The sequence below is a fragment of the Limanda limanda genome, chromosome 13 (assembly GCF_963576545.1).
Source record: "Limanda limanda chromosome 13, fLimLim1.1, whole genome shotgun sequence".
Classification (NCBI taxonomy): domain Eukaryota; kingdom Metazoa; phylum Chordata; class Actinopteri; order Pleuronectiformes; family Pleuronectidae; genus Limanda; species Limanda limanda.
Window position 1 is genome coordinate 6,559,864 of NC_083648.1, and position 20,676 is coordinate 6,580,539.

General features: G+C 40.9%; 2 protein-coding genes across 2 annotated transcripts; both read left to right on the forward strand.

Annotated features, from left to right (window-relative positions):
• Positions 1 to 1,828: 1,828 nt before the first annotated feature.
• Positions 1,829 to 10,818, forward strand: ralbp1 (ralA binding protein 1). Its single transcript, XM_061084216.1, has 11 exons — positions 1,829 to 1,876; positions 3,776 to 4,084; positions 5,146 to 5,637; positions 5,726 to 6,075; positions 6,570 to 6,731; positions 7,292 to 7,423; positions 7,711 to 7,821; positions 7,938 to 8,059; positions 8,167 to 8,287; positions 9,222 to 9,522; positions 9,588 to 10,818. Exons 2-10 carry the CDS (start codon positions 3,832 to 3,834, stop codon positions 9,519 to 9,521), a joined length of 2,043 nt encoding a protein of 680 aa, XP_060940199.1. The 5' UTR covers positions 1,829 to 1,876; positions 3,776 to 3,831; the 3' UTR covers position 9,522; positions 9,588 to 10,818.
• A 1,033-nt stretch (positions 10,819 to 11,851) lies between these two features.
• rab31 (RAB31, member RAS oncogene family) lies at positions 11,852 to 19,723 on the forward strand. The gene is made up of 7 exons (XM_061084284.1): positions 11,852 to 12,051; positions 13,698 to 13,777; positions 14,358 to 14,439; positions 15,734 to 15,805; positions 16,306 to 16,412; positions 17,482 to 17,591; positions 17,763 to 19,723. Exons 1-7 carry the CDS (start codon positions 12,016 to 12,018, stop codon positions 17,858 to 17,860), a joined length of 585 nt encoding a protein of 194 aa, XP_060940267.1. The 5' UTR covers positions 11,852 to 12,015; the 3' UTR covers positions 17,861 to 19,723.
• Positions 19,724 to 20,676: the final 953 nt, after the last annotated feature.

Genomic DNA, 20,676 nt, shown 5'->3' on the forward strand with positions numbered 1-20,676 from the left:
AGACAGACAGACAGACAGACAGACAGACAGACAGACAGACAGACAGACAGACAGACAGACAGACAGACAGACAGACAGACAGACAGACAGACAGACAGACAGACAGACAGACAGACAGACAGACAGACAGACAGACAGACAGACAGACAGACAGACAGACAGACAGACAGACAGACAGACAGACAGACAGACAGACAGACAGACAGACAGACAGACAGACAGACAGACAGACAGACAGACAGACAGACAGACAGACAGACAGACAGACAGACAGACAGACAGACAGACAGACAGACAGACAGACAGACAGACAGACAGACAGACAGACAGACAGACAGACAGACAGACAGACAGACAGACAGACAGACAGACAGACAGACAGACAGACAGACAGACAGACAGACAGACAGACAGACAGACAGACAGACAGACAGACAGACAGACAGACAGACAGACAGACAGACAGACAGACAGACAGACAGACAGACAGACAGACAGACAGACAGACAGACAGACAGACAGACAGACAGACAGACAGACAGACAGACAGACAGACAGACAGACAGACAGACAGACAGACAGACAGACAGACAGACAGACAGACAGACAGACAGACAGACAGACAGACAGACAGACAGACAGACAGACAGACAGACAGACAGACAGACAGACAGACAGACAGACAGACAGACAGACAGACAGACAGACAGACAGACAGACAGACAGACAGACAGACAGACAGACAGACAGACAGACAGACAGACAGACAGACAGACAGACAGACAGACAGACAGACAGACAGACAGACAGACAGACAGACAGACAGACAGACAGACAGACAGACAGACAGACAGACAGACAGACAGACAGACAGACAGACAGACAGACAGACAGACAGACAGACAGACAGACAGACAGACAGACAGACAGACAGACAGACAGACAGACAGACAGACAGACAGACAGACAGACAGACAGACAGACAGACAGACAGACAGACAGACAGACAGACAGACAGACAGACAGACAGACAGACAGACAGACAGACAGACAGACAGACAGACAGACAGACAGACAGACAGACAGACAGACAGACAGACAGACAGACAGACAGACAGATAGATAGATAGATAGATAGATAGATAGATAGATAGATAGATAGATAGATAGATAGATAGATTACTTTATTCATCCCCAAAGGGAAATTAAGTCGTCATAGCAGCCGGTATATTTGAATACAATAAAATACAATACAATAGAATAAAATAAAAAATATTGAGGTAGAAAGAATAAAAACAGAAACAAAAGATAAATAGGTAGATAAGGTGCAGTGGCAAGATGATGGTAATAGTACTGATGATATAATGGTAATGTTATTGTTAGACAGTATATAAAAATAGTACAGTATATATAGTATATAATATAACATAATATATATTTATATATGATAGTAATTATACCAATATAATAGCAGTATATAGTAATAATGGCAGCAACAGTATATATAATAATAATAGTAAATATAATAATAATAATAACATGTACACATGTATAAATATGTGTATATAGACTTATATATACAAAGAATATACAGATTGATTGATTGATATTTAGAGGAATACGGTTCCAGGAGTTTGTTTATAAGATGTATAAGAATAAACCATCACATCCTTCAGCTCCTTAGTGAATCCCTCATCATTCTTGGGCAGTAAAACCTTCGAAAACTCCACATTTCCTCCAGGAACTGAGGAATTCCCTTTCGAACTCCATCTCCCAGCGTCCATCGGTGCCCCCGCGCATGCGCACATGGGTTTATTTAGCATCCAGACATCCGGAAGCTGCGGCTGTGAAACTGGCCCGAACGGGACAGAAGCTGGTAAAGTTTCTCGTCTTTTGTGTTTTGCTCGTTCACGGACAGCACAGTGGGGGGGCGGAGGGAGGGGTTAGCACCTGAATCTAACCGTGCTAACCGGTGTTAGTGTGGTCCGGGCCAACAGGGCCGTTTTAACCCGGGTAGGCAATGCTAATCGGTTAGCTTAGCATGTCGGGCAGCTGGCTGGAGGAAGGTCTCGCTATGGGGCCGTTTCAGCTTCTTCCTCCTCCTCACTGGTTTCAGTCTGAATCTACTGGTGTCCAGGTGGGCTTTAACCAGCGGAGTGATGGGGGGGCACTGGTCGGGTTGGGGGGGTTTCATTCTGGAAACGGGACAGAGACAGGAAACCATGAAGCTAATCTCCCCCCACAGCCGAGGAAGATTAAGAAACCAGTCGTGAGAAGTGTGTTTTAATAACCAGTGAAGACAGTGGGTGTGTTGTTGTTGTTGTTGTTGTTAGTTTCCACCTCTGGGGAGAACGTGTCCACCCACAGGCAAACCTGGAAGAACAAACGTAAACAACAGGGCAGATGATAGTTTCTCTTTTAAAAACACATCCCACCCTCTCAGATAAAAGTCTGAATTACATATTTCTAACACTTGCAACCTGGAAGTTCACATAAGACAATAACACACTCACACAGACTCCAAACCACAAACTGTACTCACAAAGACAATGTATAGATCTGGGTCTATACTTCATCAAAATAGTCATAAATGGCTGCCACACCCATAGACCACCATCATCATACACATTTTGTCATTCTTCGTATTACAAACATCTCAAGGTATTCAGTAAAAAGAAAAGAACAGAAGCAACAGTATTTAAGTATAGGGCTATACAATGTAGTTTTAAGTTGGTTTATGATATACATTATTCTTGGTGTTATCAACCTCAACATAGATGTATTTAAGGTTAATACACAAATAAAGCTTTCACATATCCTCTCATATACAGAGTGGGATCCACTTCAACTGCCCTCAGCGGGTATAGACACTCACTGTATGTAAAACCAGTCTGTGTAAATCTCATTTTATTTTACATTCTTGATACTTAGTACGGTAGATGTTTTTATTGTGACTATGACGGCGATATGGCAACCACCAAACATCAACAGTGCATTAAAAAACATTTAACTATAATAAATAGAGGTATAAAGAGGTTGAATTGTTGTAGAAGTCAACTTAAACTTGACTTGTAACCTCACACAGTCACTTCTGGAAGCATGCAAGTATGTGCATTGCTTTTTTAACATATATCAACGTGTGATGGTCGAGGATATGAGGCGACGCCAACGAGTTAAATAGATGAATAGTTAAATGTTTTATTGACCCTGTGGGTTCAATAAAACATATGAAGAAGAACTCAAGATTCTGTATGTTAAATAATTCAGATTTACATCTATACGAATATTTTGATCCATATTACAGCTTGATTAATGATTTTGACCATCCAGCTCCTCAGATGAACAAGTATCTGTTAATCTACACTCATCAGTGGTGTGTCTCAGTCACAGAGGACTGGAGTTGAGTCTGTGTAGAATGTAGACGTCAGAAGAAAGACATGGAGGATGTGATTGTTCGTATGACAGAGCTCCATCTGGTGGGTGGACTCGACTGCTGCAGCTGTACTGTTGATTCTCTTCATATCAAAATATTCAGGAAGCAACAACGACAAATATAGTCATTTAGAACTTAATTTTGACACTTTTCAAGAGAAGGTTAAAAAATTGTTTATTACATTGTTGGACCAGAATTACAACAATCCTCCCTGTCACATTAATAACTGTGTAACTCCTGGAAAGATGTGGACCTGCTCTGATCTGAGCAGTATAAGATTATCTGAGATCTCAGATGTTCATTTGCATCGAGTCCAGTATCTTACATTTCTTCTCCCTGCAGGTGTGATGGAGCGGTGATGTGCAGTTCGCCAGGAGAGTGATCAGGCCACCGCAGCCATGACCGAGTGCTTCCTGCCCCCCAGCAGCAGCCCCACCGAGCCGCGCAGGGCCGAGCATCCAGGGGGCGTGGCGCGGACCCCCAGCTCCGAAGAGATCAGCCCCACCAAGTTCCCGGGGTTGTATCGCACCGGTGAGCCGTCGCCACCTCACGATGGCCACCATCACCACGAGCCGCCCGACGCCTACGTCTCGGACGATGACAAAGAGCACGGCAAGAAGAAGAACAAGTTTAAGAAGAAAGAGAAAAGGAGTAAGACACGATCCCAACGTTTGAAATTCTACGTTTATTATTGACCTTTGGAATTAGTCAAAACTTTGCTCATGATCTGGACAAAATGTTGAAAATTAAATGCTTTTCTTAAGCTGCAGATTCAAACTGTAATCTAATGTAGTAACATTACTTCATGATTGTAGTTTTGAGACAAAACATTGTTATTATGCTAAGGAATAGTAATTTAATTATAGAATAAAATATTTTTTAGCCTTTTTTCAACTGTTTTGTTTTATTTGTATTCAATAGGGACAATAGAACCTGACTCGGATTTTTGTAGGGCAATAGAGATACTGATATTCTAGAGATATTCCAAAAGAAATTCCGATATATATATATCTCGATACATATCTGCAAACATAAATGCAGAGATGTGTCTGAAAGGCTCAAGTCCAAAGCTGATTTTGATCAGACAACCCATAAATCGATAAAAGTCTCTTTACGATAGAGCAGTGGAGAAGTGGAGGCTTTCTCACTTGTAGCTGGTGAATAAACAAAGAGCTTCCCACTCCATTCCATCCTGTTGTTATCTTTAGCCGTGAGAAATCCTCCTTTACTGAACATGTTTTTCACCGAGTGCTGGTCAGGCCCCTTTTTCCGATTTTTGTATCTGGATTTTTCCGTTTCTGTATTTAGCCGCTACACCAGGGTGCGTGATAGAGAGGAAGAGATGGACAGTTTCAGGGCACGCCCAGAGAGCCTGGTGAAGGTGTGTGGGGGAAACCCAGAGCAGAGATAAATCCAGGAGAGAAAACATTGTTTGACACTTTCCTGTGGAAGTAGGCTCTGAGGGAAACTGTTTAAATTTAGCTGGATGTGGAGTGGAGAGGCGTAAGGTGCAGAGGGAGCTATGCTAAATCGGTGGTTGACCTCTTTTTCCAGTCCCGGTTCCCGCCCTCCTCTATCTTCTCTCTCATGCATCTCTCTTCCTGCCTCTATTTCACTGATATCACAGTTCTGTGGTGAGAGGAGGATAAGGATTCAGGGGTGTTTCTCCCCTCAGTTCTAACGTTATTTCTCCCTCTTCTTTACTCTCACAGCGGAAGGTTACGCCGCCTTCCAGGAGGACAGTTCGGCAGATGAAGCGGAGAGCCCGTCCAAGATGAAGCGCTCCAAAGGAATCCACGTTTTCAAGAAGCCGAGCTTCTCCAAGAAAAAGGAGAAGGACTTCAAGGTGAAGGAGAAAGAGAAAGAAAAGGAGAAAGAGAAGGAGAAGGAGAAAGAGAAAGAAAAGGAGAAGGAGAAGCCCCCCAAGGAGGACAAGGTCAAGGATAAGAAATCCAAGGACCTGACGGCTGCAGATGTGGTGAAGCAGTGGAAAGAAAAGAAGAAGAAGAAGAAACCAGCGACGGAGGTAGAGCCGGTCCCAGTGGAGATCCCAACCTTCAGGCCCATCTTCGGAGCTCCTCTGACAGAAGCTGTCAAGAGGACGGCTCTGTATGACGGCATCCAGCTGCCGGCCGTCTTCAGAGAGTGTGTGGACTACATCGAGAACTATGGCATGAAGTGTGAGGGCATCTACCGGGTCTCAGGTGAGGAAACCTTGAGTAAAGAATTTGTTTAAATATGCAACAAATGCTTGTATGTTTTGCTAATTATTTGATTGTGTGATTGATCAAGGTATGAAGTCAAAGGTGGATGAATTAAAAGCAGCATACGACCGAGAGGAGTGCCCCTGCCTGGAGGAGTACGACCCCCACACGGTGGCCAGTCTCCTGAAGCAGTACCTCCGCGAGCTGCCGGAGAACCTGCTGGGCCGAGACCTGGCCCAGCGCTTCGAGGACGCCTGCGGTCGGCAGGTGGAGGCCGAGAAGATGACGGAGTTCCAGAGGCTTCTCACTGAGGTGTCGCCGGAGAACCGACTTATTCTCTCCTGGCTCGTCACACACATGGACCACGTCATCACCAGGGAGGCAGAAACCAAGATGAACATCCAGAACATCTCCATCGTCCTCAACCCAACCATACAGGTCAGTGAAGGGTGATAGGTGATTTGAAGATTAATGGGAAAACATTACAAAGGAAGGAGTTAAGACAACATGTTGCAGAGGGAACTGTATCAGCAGCAACAGGCAAACTAATCAGCAAATAGAAACAGAGGGAATTTGTCTCTGGCTCCAAATGTACATAAATAAATAAGAACCCATCCCTTAGCAACTCACCAAGTATGTTTTTATTGGATCAAACTGTCAGTTCATCTCAGAAAACCCTGCCCCAGTTTAGTAAAGCTAATTTATTCCCACAGGACAATCTCTGTAGCTGCTCCACTTTCTCTCCAGCAGCAGCAGCAGGATCAGCAATGTTAAATACACACTTTCGATTAATTGTGGTGTCCAGAGTCAATTTAATCAAGTAAATAACACAAACACCAATAAAATGACGACTCCCACACCAGTGCAGTTTGTTTCGGGGCCTTTTTAGTTGTGTGATTTGTGTTTCACCCACTCCTTTACCTTGTGTGTAGATTGGGAACCGTGTCCTTTACACGTTCTTCACACACGTGCCGGAGCTGTTTGGAGACATCGTGCTGAAGCAGGTGGTGCGACCGCTCCGCTGGTCCAACATGGCCACGATGCCGGCGCTGCCCGAGACGCAGGAGACCATCAAGGAGGAGATCCGACGACAGGTGGGTTCAATCAATTGATGAAAAAATAAAAGAATAATTTGATATCTTGGGGAAAAGACGCTTATTTTGCGTAGAGAGAGATAATCACTCCCATGTTTGTTTGGTTAATTTGAAGCTGAATTGTTATTTGCAGCTTAAATCTTTAATGTAGATCCTTCAACAAAACACTGGAACCAAACAGTTGCAGCCCAATCTACATAAGATATATATTGCTATTTCTAAGATCTCTGAAATATTTACATATCCTTTTTTCAAGTAAACAGCTTTGACCAAAGAGTTATGACATAGGCAGAGATTTAAGTGTTGCATGGGAATATAGTGACGCACAGGAATTAAACTAAATAAGCTTCTGAGTAAGCTACAGATTTGTATTTGTTTGAATACAATGTTTTGCATCTTAAATCAAGTTAATGGTGTTTATATGATAAGACATTCTGCAGAAAAGGAGGAAGATTTCAACTAGATACTGTAACTCAAAGAGTTTAAACATTTTTACTCTTGTATTTATTCAACTTGTTTTGTATTTCTGTGTCACCTGTGTTGTAATGTGTGTATTTTAGGAGTTCCTGTTGAACTGCCTCCACCGGGACCTGCAGGCGGGGGTGAAGGACTTGTCCAAAGAGGAGCGACTCTGGGAAGTTCAGCGAATCCTGACGGCTCTTAAGCGCAAACTGAGGGAGGCCAAACGCCAGGTTAGTTGTTTCAGGAATATTATCTGTACTTATGTATGTCTTTTCATATTAGAATTTATTTACAACAACACATTGCCAGCAGCTGCCTGTTAATTTACATTTCTGATGTCTGGTGCTTGTACTGCATTTCCAATTGGCTTTGGTACCTAAAATTGATGGTCAGAGTTTAGCGCCTCGCTGTACAAAGATAAATAGATAGTTGTTATTGTTGGATCATTTGTAATATCTGTTATCTATTATGTCTGCCCCTTGTGCTCTTTCTTTATCTTTCCACTGTCTGTTTTTAGGAGTGTGAGAGTAAAATAGCCCAGGAGATAGCGAGTCTGTCAAAGGAAGATGTTTCAAAAGAGGAAATGACTGAGAATGAAGAGGAAGTTATTAACCTCCTCTTAGCCCAGGTGAGTTATTCAAAAAAATACATAAAATCTGCCTGAAGTTGTTTTTTAGACCTGCAGGAGTCTCACTCTTTATTTATGTCCATCATTTTGTGCTTACCCCTCTTGTTCACAATCAGGAAAATGAGATCCTGACCGAGCAGGAGGAGCTGATCTCTCTTGAGCAGGTGCTCCGAAGACAGATAGCTACAGAGAAAGAAGAGATCGAGAGGCTGCGAGCAGAGATCGCAGATATACAGAGGTAAGAGACGCCTGAAATCATCCTTAGCATTAGATATGTTGTAAAAAGACTACAACTGACGTTACATACCCTGTAAATGTGAAATCCATCAATGTTTTACTCCTCAGTCGGCAGCAGGGTCGCAGTGAGACAGAGGAATATTCGTCAGACAGTGAAAGTGAAAGTGAAGACGAGGAAGAGCTGCAGATGATTTTGGAAGATCTGCAGAAGCAAAACGAGGAACTTGAGGTGAGAAAAACCTCATCGGCTCTTAGATATCAACTAAGATGGGTTTTCTTTTCTCTGGAGGCTTTTTTTTTTACAGATGGGCACCAGAAATATAGAGTTACATCATTCATATGTGCTTATTTAAGTGTCTTAGTGAATTAGTGTCCAGCTAGTTCAGTCCCTTTTGCAACGTTCAAAGCAGCATAACAAACTATAAGAATCCCAAAGCCACAATCCTAAACGTGGGAAGTAATATTAAAAGGGAGCTGTGGGTATACAGTTCCACTCTTCCCATCACTGAACCTCTGCATTTACTAGGGACGGGAATCGGCAGGGACCTCCCGATACGATACTATCACGATACTTAGGTGGCGTTACGATATGTATTGCGATTCTGTGGATATTGCGATTCGATATTACGATTTCCTGGGATTTCTTTTGGTTATTTTTTTTTTTAAATACTGGACCATGAAAAAAAGTTGAATCTTACCTTCAAATACAACACAGTCAAATACACTTAGAGCTTTACAAGTTTTATTTCAAATATTAACATTAACTTAATGACTGCTGGGCAGCCAATAGAGAATATAAATAAAAATGTGCCCTATTATTGTATAGCCCCTGTCAACTGCACACTAACTGACAGATTAAGAAATTTATGCCACTTTTAAACAATAAATAAAAGGTAAATTAAATAGAATGAATAAAAGTTTACTTAAAATATAAACTTTGAAATAAACAAAAAGTAGGCTATTGTTGTTTGCATGTAGGCGATGCAAAGCTAGTTTTTTTTTTAAAAATCGATTTGGGAGGCAGCATGGCGATTTAAAATCGTCATTCAGAGGAATCGCGATTTGTAACTGAATCGATTTTTCCCCCCATCCCTAGTATTCACTCTCTTACTGGATGAACAAGCCGGTTTCTTAAGCTCTGTCTACATTCTGTTCCCCTGCAGAACAAGAACACTCACCTGAACCAGGCCATCCACGAGGAGCAGGAAGCCATCTTGGAGCTCCGCGTCCAGCTCCGCCTCCTGCACAGCCAGAAGGTGCAGCAGGAGCCGGCCGTCCAGCCGCCGGCCGAGCAGGTGCCCCCCCCTCAGCCGAGCCCGGAGGCCCACAGCGAGGAGCAGCCCAAACGCGCCGTCACCACGGCGACTGCTGCCACCGACGCAGCTGCCTCAGCCAATGGGAAGGCAGCGAAGGATCCGTCGAAGCCCTCGCCGAGCAAGGACAAGAGAGACACCAGCATGTGACGTGTCCGCCGCCGGTCATTTGTCCTTCATCACTCGTCATCCTCTGGAGATTTCACATTTCTGGATCAGTGTGTTCACGAGTGATTGTGTCCACAGAGCGTCAGCCATGTACAAATATTTTATATGTCCATTGTCTTTGGTTCCTCGACTCTCAGCACAAATCCATTGTTTCTCATTTCCCCACAAAACACAAAAGAAGAAGAAACGTGAGAGATGAAGGGGGCGGGGCCATATTTTCCAATCCACAGTGCCAAGCCTGTATGAGGGGAGGGGAGTGGAGGGGGGGGTGGAAGAGAGTGGAGACAGTTTATTTTTTACAGGTGAGGGCTCTGTAACTTGATTTGTCCCTTACCTTGACATTTCTCACGTTAGGACAGAGACCACTGTGCCATACCTGAAGATGCCAGACTGGACGAGTTCCCCCAGAGAACCACTAACACAAAAAAGCTCTTTGAATTAATGAAGAATTTACGATTGGTCTATCTATATATTATATATTTAAAGTAGTATTCTGAAGGATACAAATGACTATTCCAAGAAAATGCATTGATTTTGAATTAGTGCTTTTTAGTAATATATGATTATACATGTATAAGTACGTTGTAGATGCTTTCTTTCCCTCTGAACCGCTGTGGTGTCGCGCGTCACAGCTGACCAGAGGATGAAACGACAAACAAATACACAAATACACAAATACACAGTCGTGAGTGCAAACGTAGACAAACAACTGGAGGCGACAATTAGCAGTGCAATCATCTTCCTAAGGAAACATTTCTCCGATAACAAACGTGTAGGCTCATTTCCATGTTGCTGTGTGTTTGTCTGTGTGTGGTTGTTTAACTCTTGTTGTGTGGAGTTATTATTTATGACATCAGTGGGCCGTGAGGGAACACAACACGACTCAATCATTTCATTTCTCAGCCGATCCATGACTGTTGTGAGAGTCCTGTCGATAGCATGGCCTGGCTTACTTTGCTGCATCTGTATATTATTGTAAAATTGCAAACATACTGTATTTTCAGCTCTTTACGTTGTGTCATGTTTTTTCCTTTTTTTTTAATTAATGACATGTATGAAGTATGTGAGTGTGACTGCATCTGCTTTGGTCACGGGCAAATCGAAGCAAACTCATGTGGACTCATGATCCAGAGTGTTTATTAACCCTGTGACTGAAACAGAGAAATGCTTGATCGGGCCGTGAAGCTTCTCACAAGGTTATTTTCATATTGTTCTGAGCTTTTTCAGCTTATTGTTGCAGACAGAATAATGCTGTGAAAAAATAAAGTGTCAATCCGAATCGCTGATCTGAACCCCCGTCTCTTTCTTTGACCCAAAGTCTAAATGTATGACTGGAAGTGTAAAGTAGATATTTAGTGGCTCACATTTTCCATTACATGTTCTCCAAACATTTCTCCCTCTAACAGACAAACAAGGGTGTAAATGAAGGATTCACTTCAGGTTTGAGGATTTGACCTGTGAAGAACTATCTCTGGGTTAATGATTCAGTTTATAAGAGACAGTGGATCCACCCGAACCTTTTTTTGGAAAGTAGTCTCATCAAGTAGAACAAAAACAGCCAGAAAACACAGGAAATAACCAAGTGATGTTTCAAAACTAAAGCATTCTGGTAACTGTATATTAATATAACTACTCTAAATAATTTAATTTCACAGTTTTAGTTACTAGTTGATTGGAATGATTTGTGTTTCACGTAAAAATGGTGAATTAAGTTGATATATAGCATGAATTATGATACGTTATTATGGATTTAAATATCAACCAACATATGACATTAGCCACCCTCTTACTAACACTGAATAATACTAATAACTTATTTAATTCTTAATAATAACTTTTAGAATTATAATAACTTTATTTTTATAGTACCTATCCAAACCATAGATCCAAACAAGGTTACAAAATAAATCCATGGCAAATGGATTAATGAACTGAAAGGTGATAATGCTTACAACAATCATAATATTTCCCTCCCAAATTCAATATACATGTATATAACTTATTTAATTCTTAATAATAACTTTTATATTTATAATAACTTTATTTTTATAGTACCTATACAAACCATAGATCCAAACAAGGTTACAAAATAAATCCATGGCAAAAGGATTAATGAACTGAAAGGTGATAATGCTTACAACAATAATAGTATTTCCCTCCCAAATTCAATATACATGCATGAAGTAGCATTAAATAGAAATACTCAAGTACAGAGAAGTATAGTTACTCTCCATCACTTTTGTTTTCTCATGGTTACGTAGCCTGTAGAGGGGTACTTTTATTTTTGAAAGTCCCCAGCAGGAAGTGGTGTTTCCCATTAGCCTGGCTGCCTCCGGCTGAGCTGCTCCGGTGTCACAGGCTCAGTTTGTCTTTTATCAACAAGACGAGATTTAATCCAACGTGTCCAACATGTCCAGAGCAGGACAGTGACCGGGACACCGACGAGGAATGAGTTGAGATCCTGCTCGGACCCAACATGGCGATCCGGGAGCTGAAAGTCTGTCTCCTCGGGGTGAGTTACAGATGTTTCTGACCCACTTTGTCCCCGGGCTGAATTCCTCCAGTCTGCAGCTAACCATAACCCTATCTACACGTAAACAACATATTCTCATATTTATTTTATTTAAACATTTATTTGGAAATACCGTTAGCTGCTTTGACTGGAAACACTCCAGCTAATCGACCGGTGGCCGCCGAGGTTTTCATTTTTTTTAGCTTCCGTTTTCCTCTCGTCTGCGTCAAACTTTCTCCATTTAAAACAACAACAACAACAACGTGAAGTGTTTCGGTAACTTTTTGTCTTATTGTTTTAACGGTTCTGTCAGTTTATGGCCCATTACGTCATCGCTGGCTCGACCGCTAACTTCCTGCTGCGTTAGCAAAAAAAAACACAGCCCCCCCTCCCTCCGTTTAAACCTGGTTCTGCAGCTAGCTCATCCTCAATAACTCCTATTAATACTCATATACTATATTTATCAGTGTTTAGTCATTACCCTGGTTCTCTAAAGTTAGAGTTTAGTCATATTTCAGCAATGTGAAGCCAAAATTAGGTGTCAAAAAGCAGAGCATGACTCATAAAGCCAAAATAAAACGAGTTACAATTAAAGGATCGTGACGAAGTTTATCAAACTATAAAAAGCTTCCTTACTGAGATTAGATGAGGTAATCCGTCATTAGTCCTGATCATTAGCTGCTTACAAAGATGGACGACATGACTTCTGCCCCTAAAGTGAAGCCAAAGCGTCTCAGTCGCCACCTGTTGGCTGGCTGCAGTATAGGTCATAAATCAAGCCTCCTCCATGTTAGCAGACGTCACAGGGATCAAACTAAAAAGTCTCACACTGGAGATGAAATTGTGCGACTACAAATGTTGACTACAAATGTCAAGAGTCAAAATATCAGCGTTTGTTAAACTCACGCAATGTAGCGACAGTGGATGTGAGCATTTGTTAGCAGTGACCAGAGGTTACTACCAGTTCTACTGCTGTTAGACCCCCCCACCTGCCTGCCGCTCCCCCCACCATGTTGATACAACACACAACAAATGCTGCGCCTGTTATCTTTCGAGACTTGCTGACTTTGGTTGATGCTGGACAGTCTTAACCGAGTCGTCACGGTAATTAAAGATGAAACGGTACAAATTACCGGCAGGAATTTTATCACAGTTTACACTGAAACCGGTAATTGTTTCATCCCTTTCCCACATTAAATACATTTATAAGCTGGGACTGACGCAGGATTTGTCCAGAATGTGGATCGGCGGGACCTCGCTACCACAGCTTCACCCCCCCCCGAACGCTGACTCTTATGAATTCTTGTTGTTTTCTCTCAGTCTGACTGTTTAGACACGTGGGTTAACTTAACTGTTTGTGGTTTAAGGACTGAATCCAGCCAAGACAAAGAAAGGTCCTCAAAGCGTGTACTCTTTTTTGTTAAATAACTTATTTTGTTAGTGACTGATACAGGTTGTTGTCCTGAAGTCATATTGACTTGAACACAGAGCCAGTTGCAGGATGCATGGACAAACAGGAAACTATCTGATGGGAGCAGGCATGTGACCAGGCAGTTGTTTAATCACTAGTGTTCAATACTGAGAACTGTCTCTGTTTACATGTGTGTTGGCTTTGACTTGAATGACTTGTAACCCTCTGTTTACAGGACACTGGTGTAGGGAAGTCCAGTATTGTTTGCCGGTTCGTTCAGGATCATTTTGACCACAACATCAGCCCCACAATAGGGTAAGAGCATCACAAGACAGATCATGAGAGACCAGAACAGTAGATCAGTCACATACGACTAAAATCCGTACAGATTGTTTGAAGCACTCAAGTTAGACAATGAGGTTTTGATATAAACTCAGACACTAAGTCAGAATATTGTGTTTTTATGTTTCCATGTTCATTGAATGCACCAATAACCAGAGCAAATTCCAGTCAGGTGTAAACCTACTTGGCAATAAATACCTTGAATCTGCAACAATCTAGTTGAATTCAGCTCAGTGTTATTTACATTTTTTAAAAATATATATATATTAATATCTAAAGCATTCAAAAACTCCTTGGATTTCTAATGGTTTAAGCTAATAAATTCCGATTATTTTTTCAAGCTTGCACTGTTTCTGTTATAGCCTATGGATAAACATAAAATAAACCCTATAACCTGGCCTGTAGGGTGTGGTGTAATGCAAAAATAAATGATGCATGAAAAACACATTTTCTAGTTTACTGCATGGTGGGCAAATATCAAGCTTAGACACTCAGTGCTGACTTGTTTCCTGTGTCTTACAAACACAAAGTAAAAACCACTGCGTCCCCACAGGGCATCGTTCCTGACCAAGACGGTGCCATGTGGACACGAACTGCACAAATTCCTGATCTGGGATACAGCGGGACAGGAAAGGGTGAGTGCATCCACCACAGCTATTCTCAACTTACTCACTCCGAGCTCTGAAGTAACACTCATGACTCTTCTGAGTCACGTCAATCTTTCTGTCATACTTTGCATCAGGAAGCAAACAGTGACACAATCGCCTCACTGTCAGGGGTCCACATGACATGGGAGTTATTATTAGGTGTGAAACAGGATGATTTACCAAGGGATGAAAGGTCATGAGACTGTGGTCTCCTCCTAGAGATCCATTCGATGGATCCCAGACCTGAACAAGCTAGTGCAAGTATTTCCTGCTTGTGTGTGAAAGAGACGGTTACCAGGGTTCATTGTGCTCTTTCTATGTGGGACTAATATAACATTCATCACACTTGAGTCTCGTCATTATCTAAGATCTTGATCAATATCTGTGAACAACGTCACACACTGTCAAATCTTCGAATTTACTACTTCTACTGGGGCGGGTTATAGTCACAGCAGGAAACAAAGATGATGGAACTATGATCACTGGCAGCATGTAAAATAAAGACACTGAAAGTTTTAATTTGATGACTCAGCCCCAATATTGTTTGTATTGGATGTTATTTTTGAGACTGATAATATGAGTATTTGAGATAACTACATACAAGATGGGAGAGATGATTAGATTAGATTAGATTCAACTTTATTATCATTGCACAGAGTACAAGTACTAGAACAAGGAAATGCAGTTTAGCATCTAACCAGAAGTGCAAAAAAAGCAGTAAAAGTGCAGAGTATGTGCATATGTAAAGTAGAATATGTAAATAAACAAGATATGTACAGTAAGATATGGAATAAGAATATATAAATTGCAAGTATAAGTTTAAGTAGTGGTAGTAAGTGAAATGAAAATGAGAAAAATTAAGTGAATGAGGTAGTAGTCATATTATATGATGGGAGTGATGGGAACATGGGGCTCTTTGGGAATATCCACCGTTCAGTTGTGTTCCAGTTCAGTGAGTTAAGGTGATGATGACACATTGACAGGCTTTGTATTTCTCTGCATGAAAACACTGTAATCACTCAGACATGGATAATGAATCCCTATGTGTGGCTGCAGAGGGCGCTGTTGCTCAGTAAAAGTAACATAGTGTTGCTTTAATGTAATCTGCAGCATCACTGGGGCCGGATCAGAGTTTTCAGTTTTTAAGCCAGCTTCACATTAATGATTAGATTAATCATAATGGTCATAGGAGGTAATTGAAGAAGTATTATTTATGCGTCTTTGGTGATACTAATGCATGACTTTGCTATAGAGATGTTTTTAATGTGTTGTCTCTCTTTAGTTCCACTCTTTAGCTCCTATGTACTATAGAGGATCGGCTGCTGCTGTCATTGTCTACGACATAACTAAACTGGTAAGAATAACACAACACTCATAACCTATAAATCAGTGGAGTGATAATAATCTTGGTTGCCGTGGTGACATGGCCAGTGGTTTAAAGCTTCAGAGCTGCTGGCAGAAACCCAGTAGAACCCAGTAGGCCAAAGGAAAAATGAAACGTCCCCCTTTTTGTTAAACTAAGTATTGTTGAAGTGTTTTTGAGCAATGTCCTTCAACTCTAACTCTGCCACTGGAGCTGCTGCTGGGTTCTCACTGGTCTATTAAAAGGGCGCAGCTGAAAAAGCTGCTCTCACAGTAAAAGCTTGATGTAAAATTCAATTACTTTTCCATCACTGTGGAATGCTTTGCTTCCATGACCTACAAATGTCATTCCTTCCTGGTTGGTCATGGAAACTTGTCTGAAAAATACCAATCCGATGCCTTGAGTATGTGTCACGACTTGAAGGAAATGTGGGGCACACTCTTACAAAGCACCGATCCCAGGGCTGACAGTGATGTGTTCTTGTTGTTCAGGATTCGTTCCAGACACTGAAGAGGTGGGTGAAGGAGCTGAAGGAACACGGCCCAGAGGACATTGTCGTAGCCATAGCAGGAAACAAGAACGATTTAGGAGACATCAGGTGGGAGGACTTTCTTCTCTTAGACTGTCATAACTGTATAAGAATAAAAGAGCTTTGAGGAAACTTAAAGTGACTCTAACGATACATATACAGTTTAACTTAATCTTCTTTGGACTCTTTTATGACTGCATCCCTTCTTTTAAGGCGCTGTTCAGACCTGGTATTAACATCTGTCCTTAAAGATCCGGTCACAAGGGAACAGATCCCATTTTGTCTGTTCACATCTGGCATTAAGATGTGTCCTCAGTGTGTTTTCTGTGACCTTGAGATCATATCTCGCTTCCCAGCTCTACATACACGCAAACATAATTTCTGTTCAATAAGATCAAATTAGGTTGGTTTAGCAGAGTCTGAGTTTAAAGATGTGTCTGTCGTCAAGGATTGTGTGTGTGTGTCTCTGTGTACCGGCACAAACGAGAGATAGAGAGGAGAATCAGGAGGGACTGATGGAATCAATTTGCCGATTTAACCCATTAGAAAATAACTAAAATCATTACTTGTGGCTCAGTGTTGGTATTGTGAAAGTAGCCACAAACAAATCAACGTGTAGGCACAGAGAAGTGTAAGAATACCTGAGATTTATTGTGAAACTGGCCTATCTTTTGCATATTTGCCCCAGCACCATAATAAGCATATTTGAATATTTGCACTACTGCACAAATTGAACATTCATCTGTAAAGATATATATTTAGATGTATATATTTTATTTTCTATTTTAAATTTTTGATATTCTATTTCATTGTTATTCTGTTTTATTCTTTTTTATTCTATTTTATACTATTTCTATTTTTATTTTATTTTTTTGGGTTGAAATTGGTGAGCATTGCTTAAAGAGAGTGTGTGACCCAAGCATTTCATTGACAGTAACTACTTCATGTTATCTCTGTTCATTTGACAATAAAAAATCTTGATCTTGAATCTATCAGAGATGTCAGCTTCTTCATATGTGGCCCAGGATGCACTTGCATTCACACCTGTACCTTGAGCTGACCTGCTGTGATTGATACAGTTTAATGTTTCTCATAAAAACCATTAACTTATGTACTTTGGTTTCCCTCTCTTTCACAGGGAAGTTCCAATGAAGGAAGCGAAGGAGTTTGCTGAATCAATTGCAGCAATTTTCATCGAGACGAGCGCCAGAAATGCTGTTAATGTCGAGGAGCTCTTTCAGAAAATCAGTAGGTTTCATGTCTCTGTGCTGTGTCTGTATCACGTGTGTGTGGAAACTGTTTAACTGGAGAGAGAGAGATTTTGCTATTTGCTCAAAGCATAAAAAAAGACTGATGTTTAAAGTATGTAAACTAGACTTTAACTTAGATTAACCCTAACCCTGTCCTGGTGTGTTTTAGGTAAACAGATTCCACCTCTGGAGAATCCTGACGTGGACAGCAACGAATCCTTCCAACTCAACCGGCAGCCCGCTCTGTCTGCCAGGAGATGCTGCTAGTACCAACAGAGGAGATGACTTCCTTCAGCGTCAGGGACCCCACCAGCACTGCTCATCGTCCACAACATGCACGCTGTCTTACTCCAGGTGAAGGACAGGCCAGTGCACAGACAGATGTCCCCTTGCACATGACGTTCACCTGCAACATGAGACAGAAAACCTGCCAGCAGTGTTAATATGGGTCGTTAGGAAGCAGGAAACATTCAGTTTGTCCCCCTCAGGTGGTATTTTGCCTGCATTACATTAAGATTTTTGCGATTTAATACGAAAGCTCATTACAAAAGGCAGTTTTATCCCACTATCGTTATTAATTTTAAAATTTAACACAAAGTATTCACAAGCCACCTGGGTGATGAGCTCTATGAAGCTGGGTTTCGGCTGCTGATGCACCTACAGTTTTATTGCAAGAGTCAACTGCTCTGTAGATTTCCATTGCACTGTGGCTCTTCAATTGCACAAACACATTTAATGAACATTTTTATATTGAATTTGTAGTATCAAGTCCACACTTTTGCTTCTCGTGGAGCTTTTGTGTTTGTGTCTGTCTCTCGTATATATAGATTTCTTTTGTTGAATATTTGTATAAGAGGATGTTGAGGTCGAACTTCGGACGAGAATTCAGTTGTGTAGCTCTGACGCAGCGGCTTTACATTCCACTCTTTTGTCCATTTGCTGCGTAAGTGTTTGACTGTATTGCTGCAGAATATCCAGCTTAGAGGCCTTACTTGTACTAGCAGTGTGTTACCCCCCTCTTCAAACACTGTGACCAATGCTAGGATTGTTTACATAGTGAGTTGTTAAAGATGTTTTCTACATGCTGAAGTGTGTTGTCTTGAGATTTCACTACAGGGAATGACTGTATACAACTGCCAAACATAAGAAGTATCTCTACCTGAAAAAGGGTCACATTTAATACTGTTCGGGAAGTGAAAAGACCTGCATGTGTTTTATTCTTAATGTGTCTGCAGCTGTTTGTGTTTAAAAAAAACCCTTTTGTTTTGTGTCTACTAACCAAAGTCGATAAGAATTACGGGAATATATTCGTGCAAAAAAGTGGAAATGTGCTAAAAATGAAAGTCCCTTAGCAAGATTTTCAAAAATGAGATTAAGAGTGTTTGCTGCTGTTTCGTTTGCAGCATTGCTCTTGGATTTGACCACTCGAGAAATGTTAAACAGCACTTTTACTACATTGACCACAGTATTAGTTACAAGTCCTTTTAAATGTTGAAAGTTACAGTTACTTCATAACAATTGTGATTGATAGATTAACATGGACAACGTGGATTTAAATGTTATCAGTATTCTGGTTCCACATTTCATTACCCTTAAAAACGTCTTTATATTTATTCATTGTTTGGTTTAGTGGAGCCCAGTTAATAATGCAGTTGTAGTCTAGTTTTACCAACAGGTACCGTTCCATGTACGCAAAGTCCCATTAAACTGCATTTAACAATCTACCAATTAATGATAATGTGATGCAGAGTATGTCAAAGTTCACTAGCAGTTCAAGTTCAAGTTTTGTTTTGTATGCAATCTGGCTTGACCTCACTTCCACACACACAGACAAGGACATATTGAGAAAAGACCTTTCATGTGAGGTTACTTGTTGCCATTTCCAACCAGAACTTTATGTCCTCCACACAAGTGCCTTTGTTTTTCTAAACAAATTTGTCATGGCTAAAAAAGGCGTCATTCAAGAATAATGTATGAATTACTAAATCTGTACAGACTATCTGTACATATAACAGATAACAGACAGTTACCTGCAGCAATCCTTAGACTGTGTCCCTCAAGTCATGCTTCCCTGTATCCTCTTTTTAACTTTTGTATATTAATCAATGTAATAAAGAAGTAATTATTCTACTTTTCCTCTATCTGTGTTATTCTCTTCCTGGACCGACAAAGGACTCAGTGATTTTATATCTTAACTTGTGTTCAAAGAGACCAGGAAAATGGGCCAAAGAAGATGGTACTCATTAACAAAAGGTCAGAACTTGGATTAACTCCCTGACGTCATGAGAACATAGTTTTCATTCCCACTTACCCACGATGCCCCCAGAAATTTAAAATTTACACAACTTGTTTGCACAGTGAAGGAGAGGCCTTTGCTCCAGTTACTGCAAATTGCATTATGTGGTAAAAGTTAACCTTGCTTTTATCACTTTACCTAAAACGACCTATATTTGACACGTTGCTCTCTTTTTAACTCTTTCGTAAAAAAAGGTTTTTATTAAGTGACGGTTCTCTCCCACAACCTTTCAGCTTTAAACCCGAAATTAGAAACACCTAGCAAATGAGTGTGTGTTATTTTGGTACATGTTCATTTATGTTATCATGGAATTTCGTTAAGCTGTAAACGGCACAGATTCCCTGCAGGAAGGGGCATTCCACAGGGTCCTTATCAGTACACTGCAGCCATCAGTGTCAGCGGTGAGTACACTGGGATATACAGAGTTCAAACTGAGACAAAAACACTGTAAGAAACACCAGGAGTCCCACAAATACGCAATGTACTTCTTATTTCTTTTCACTTTAATGTTGCTTCACCTAAGTCAGTTTTTTTGCAACTAGCCTCAAAAGCTATAAGACAAATTGATCAAGCGTTTGTTAACTTATTGACACAAACAAAGAAACACAGCAATTTGATAAGATTTAACTTTTCAATTAGCATGAATGATGTAAACTACAAAGAATTATATTTCACAGTTTTCGATAGAGTAATTTTGCAAAAACAAAACACTGTATGTACATCATACTCACCTTATGTGGTGGTGTGTATAGAAATTATCGAACATAATAGTCAGAGGTACCAGATA

Excerpts from the sequence above, each read along its gene's own strand:
- rab31 (XM_061084284.1), top strand. The coding sequence starts at position 12,016 with ATGGCGATCCGGGAGCTGAAAGTCTGTCTCCTCGGG. Across the intron at positions 14,440-15,733 it reads ATACAGCGGGACAGGAAAGG|TTCCACTCTTTAGCTCCTAT; the intron begins GTGAGTGCATCC and ends GTCTCTCTTTAG. Across the intron at positions 17,592-17,762 it reads GGAGCTCTTTCAGAAAATCA|GTAAACAGATTCCACCTCTG; the intron begins GTAGGTTTCATG and ends GGTGTGTTTTAG.
- ralbp1 (XM_061084216.1), top strand. The coding sequence starts at position 3,832 with ATGACCGAGTGCTTCCTGCCCCCCAGCAGCAGCCCCACCGAGCCGCGC. Across the intron at positions 6,076-6,569 it reads TCCTCAACCCAACCATACAG|ATTGGGAACCGTGTCCTTTA; the intron begins GTCAGTGAAGGG and ends CCTTGTGTGTAG. Across the intron at positions 8,288-9,221 it reads AGCAAAACGAGGAACTTGAG|AACAAGAACACTCACCTGAA; the intron begins GTGAGAAAAACC and ends GTTCCCCTGCAG.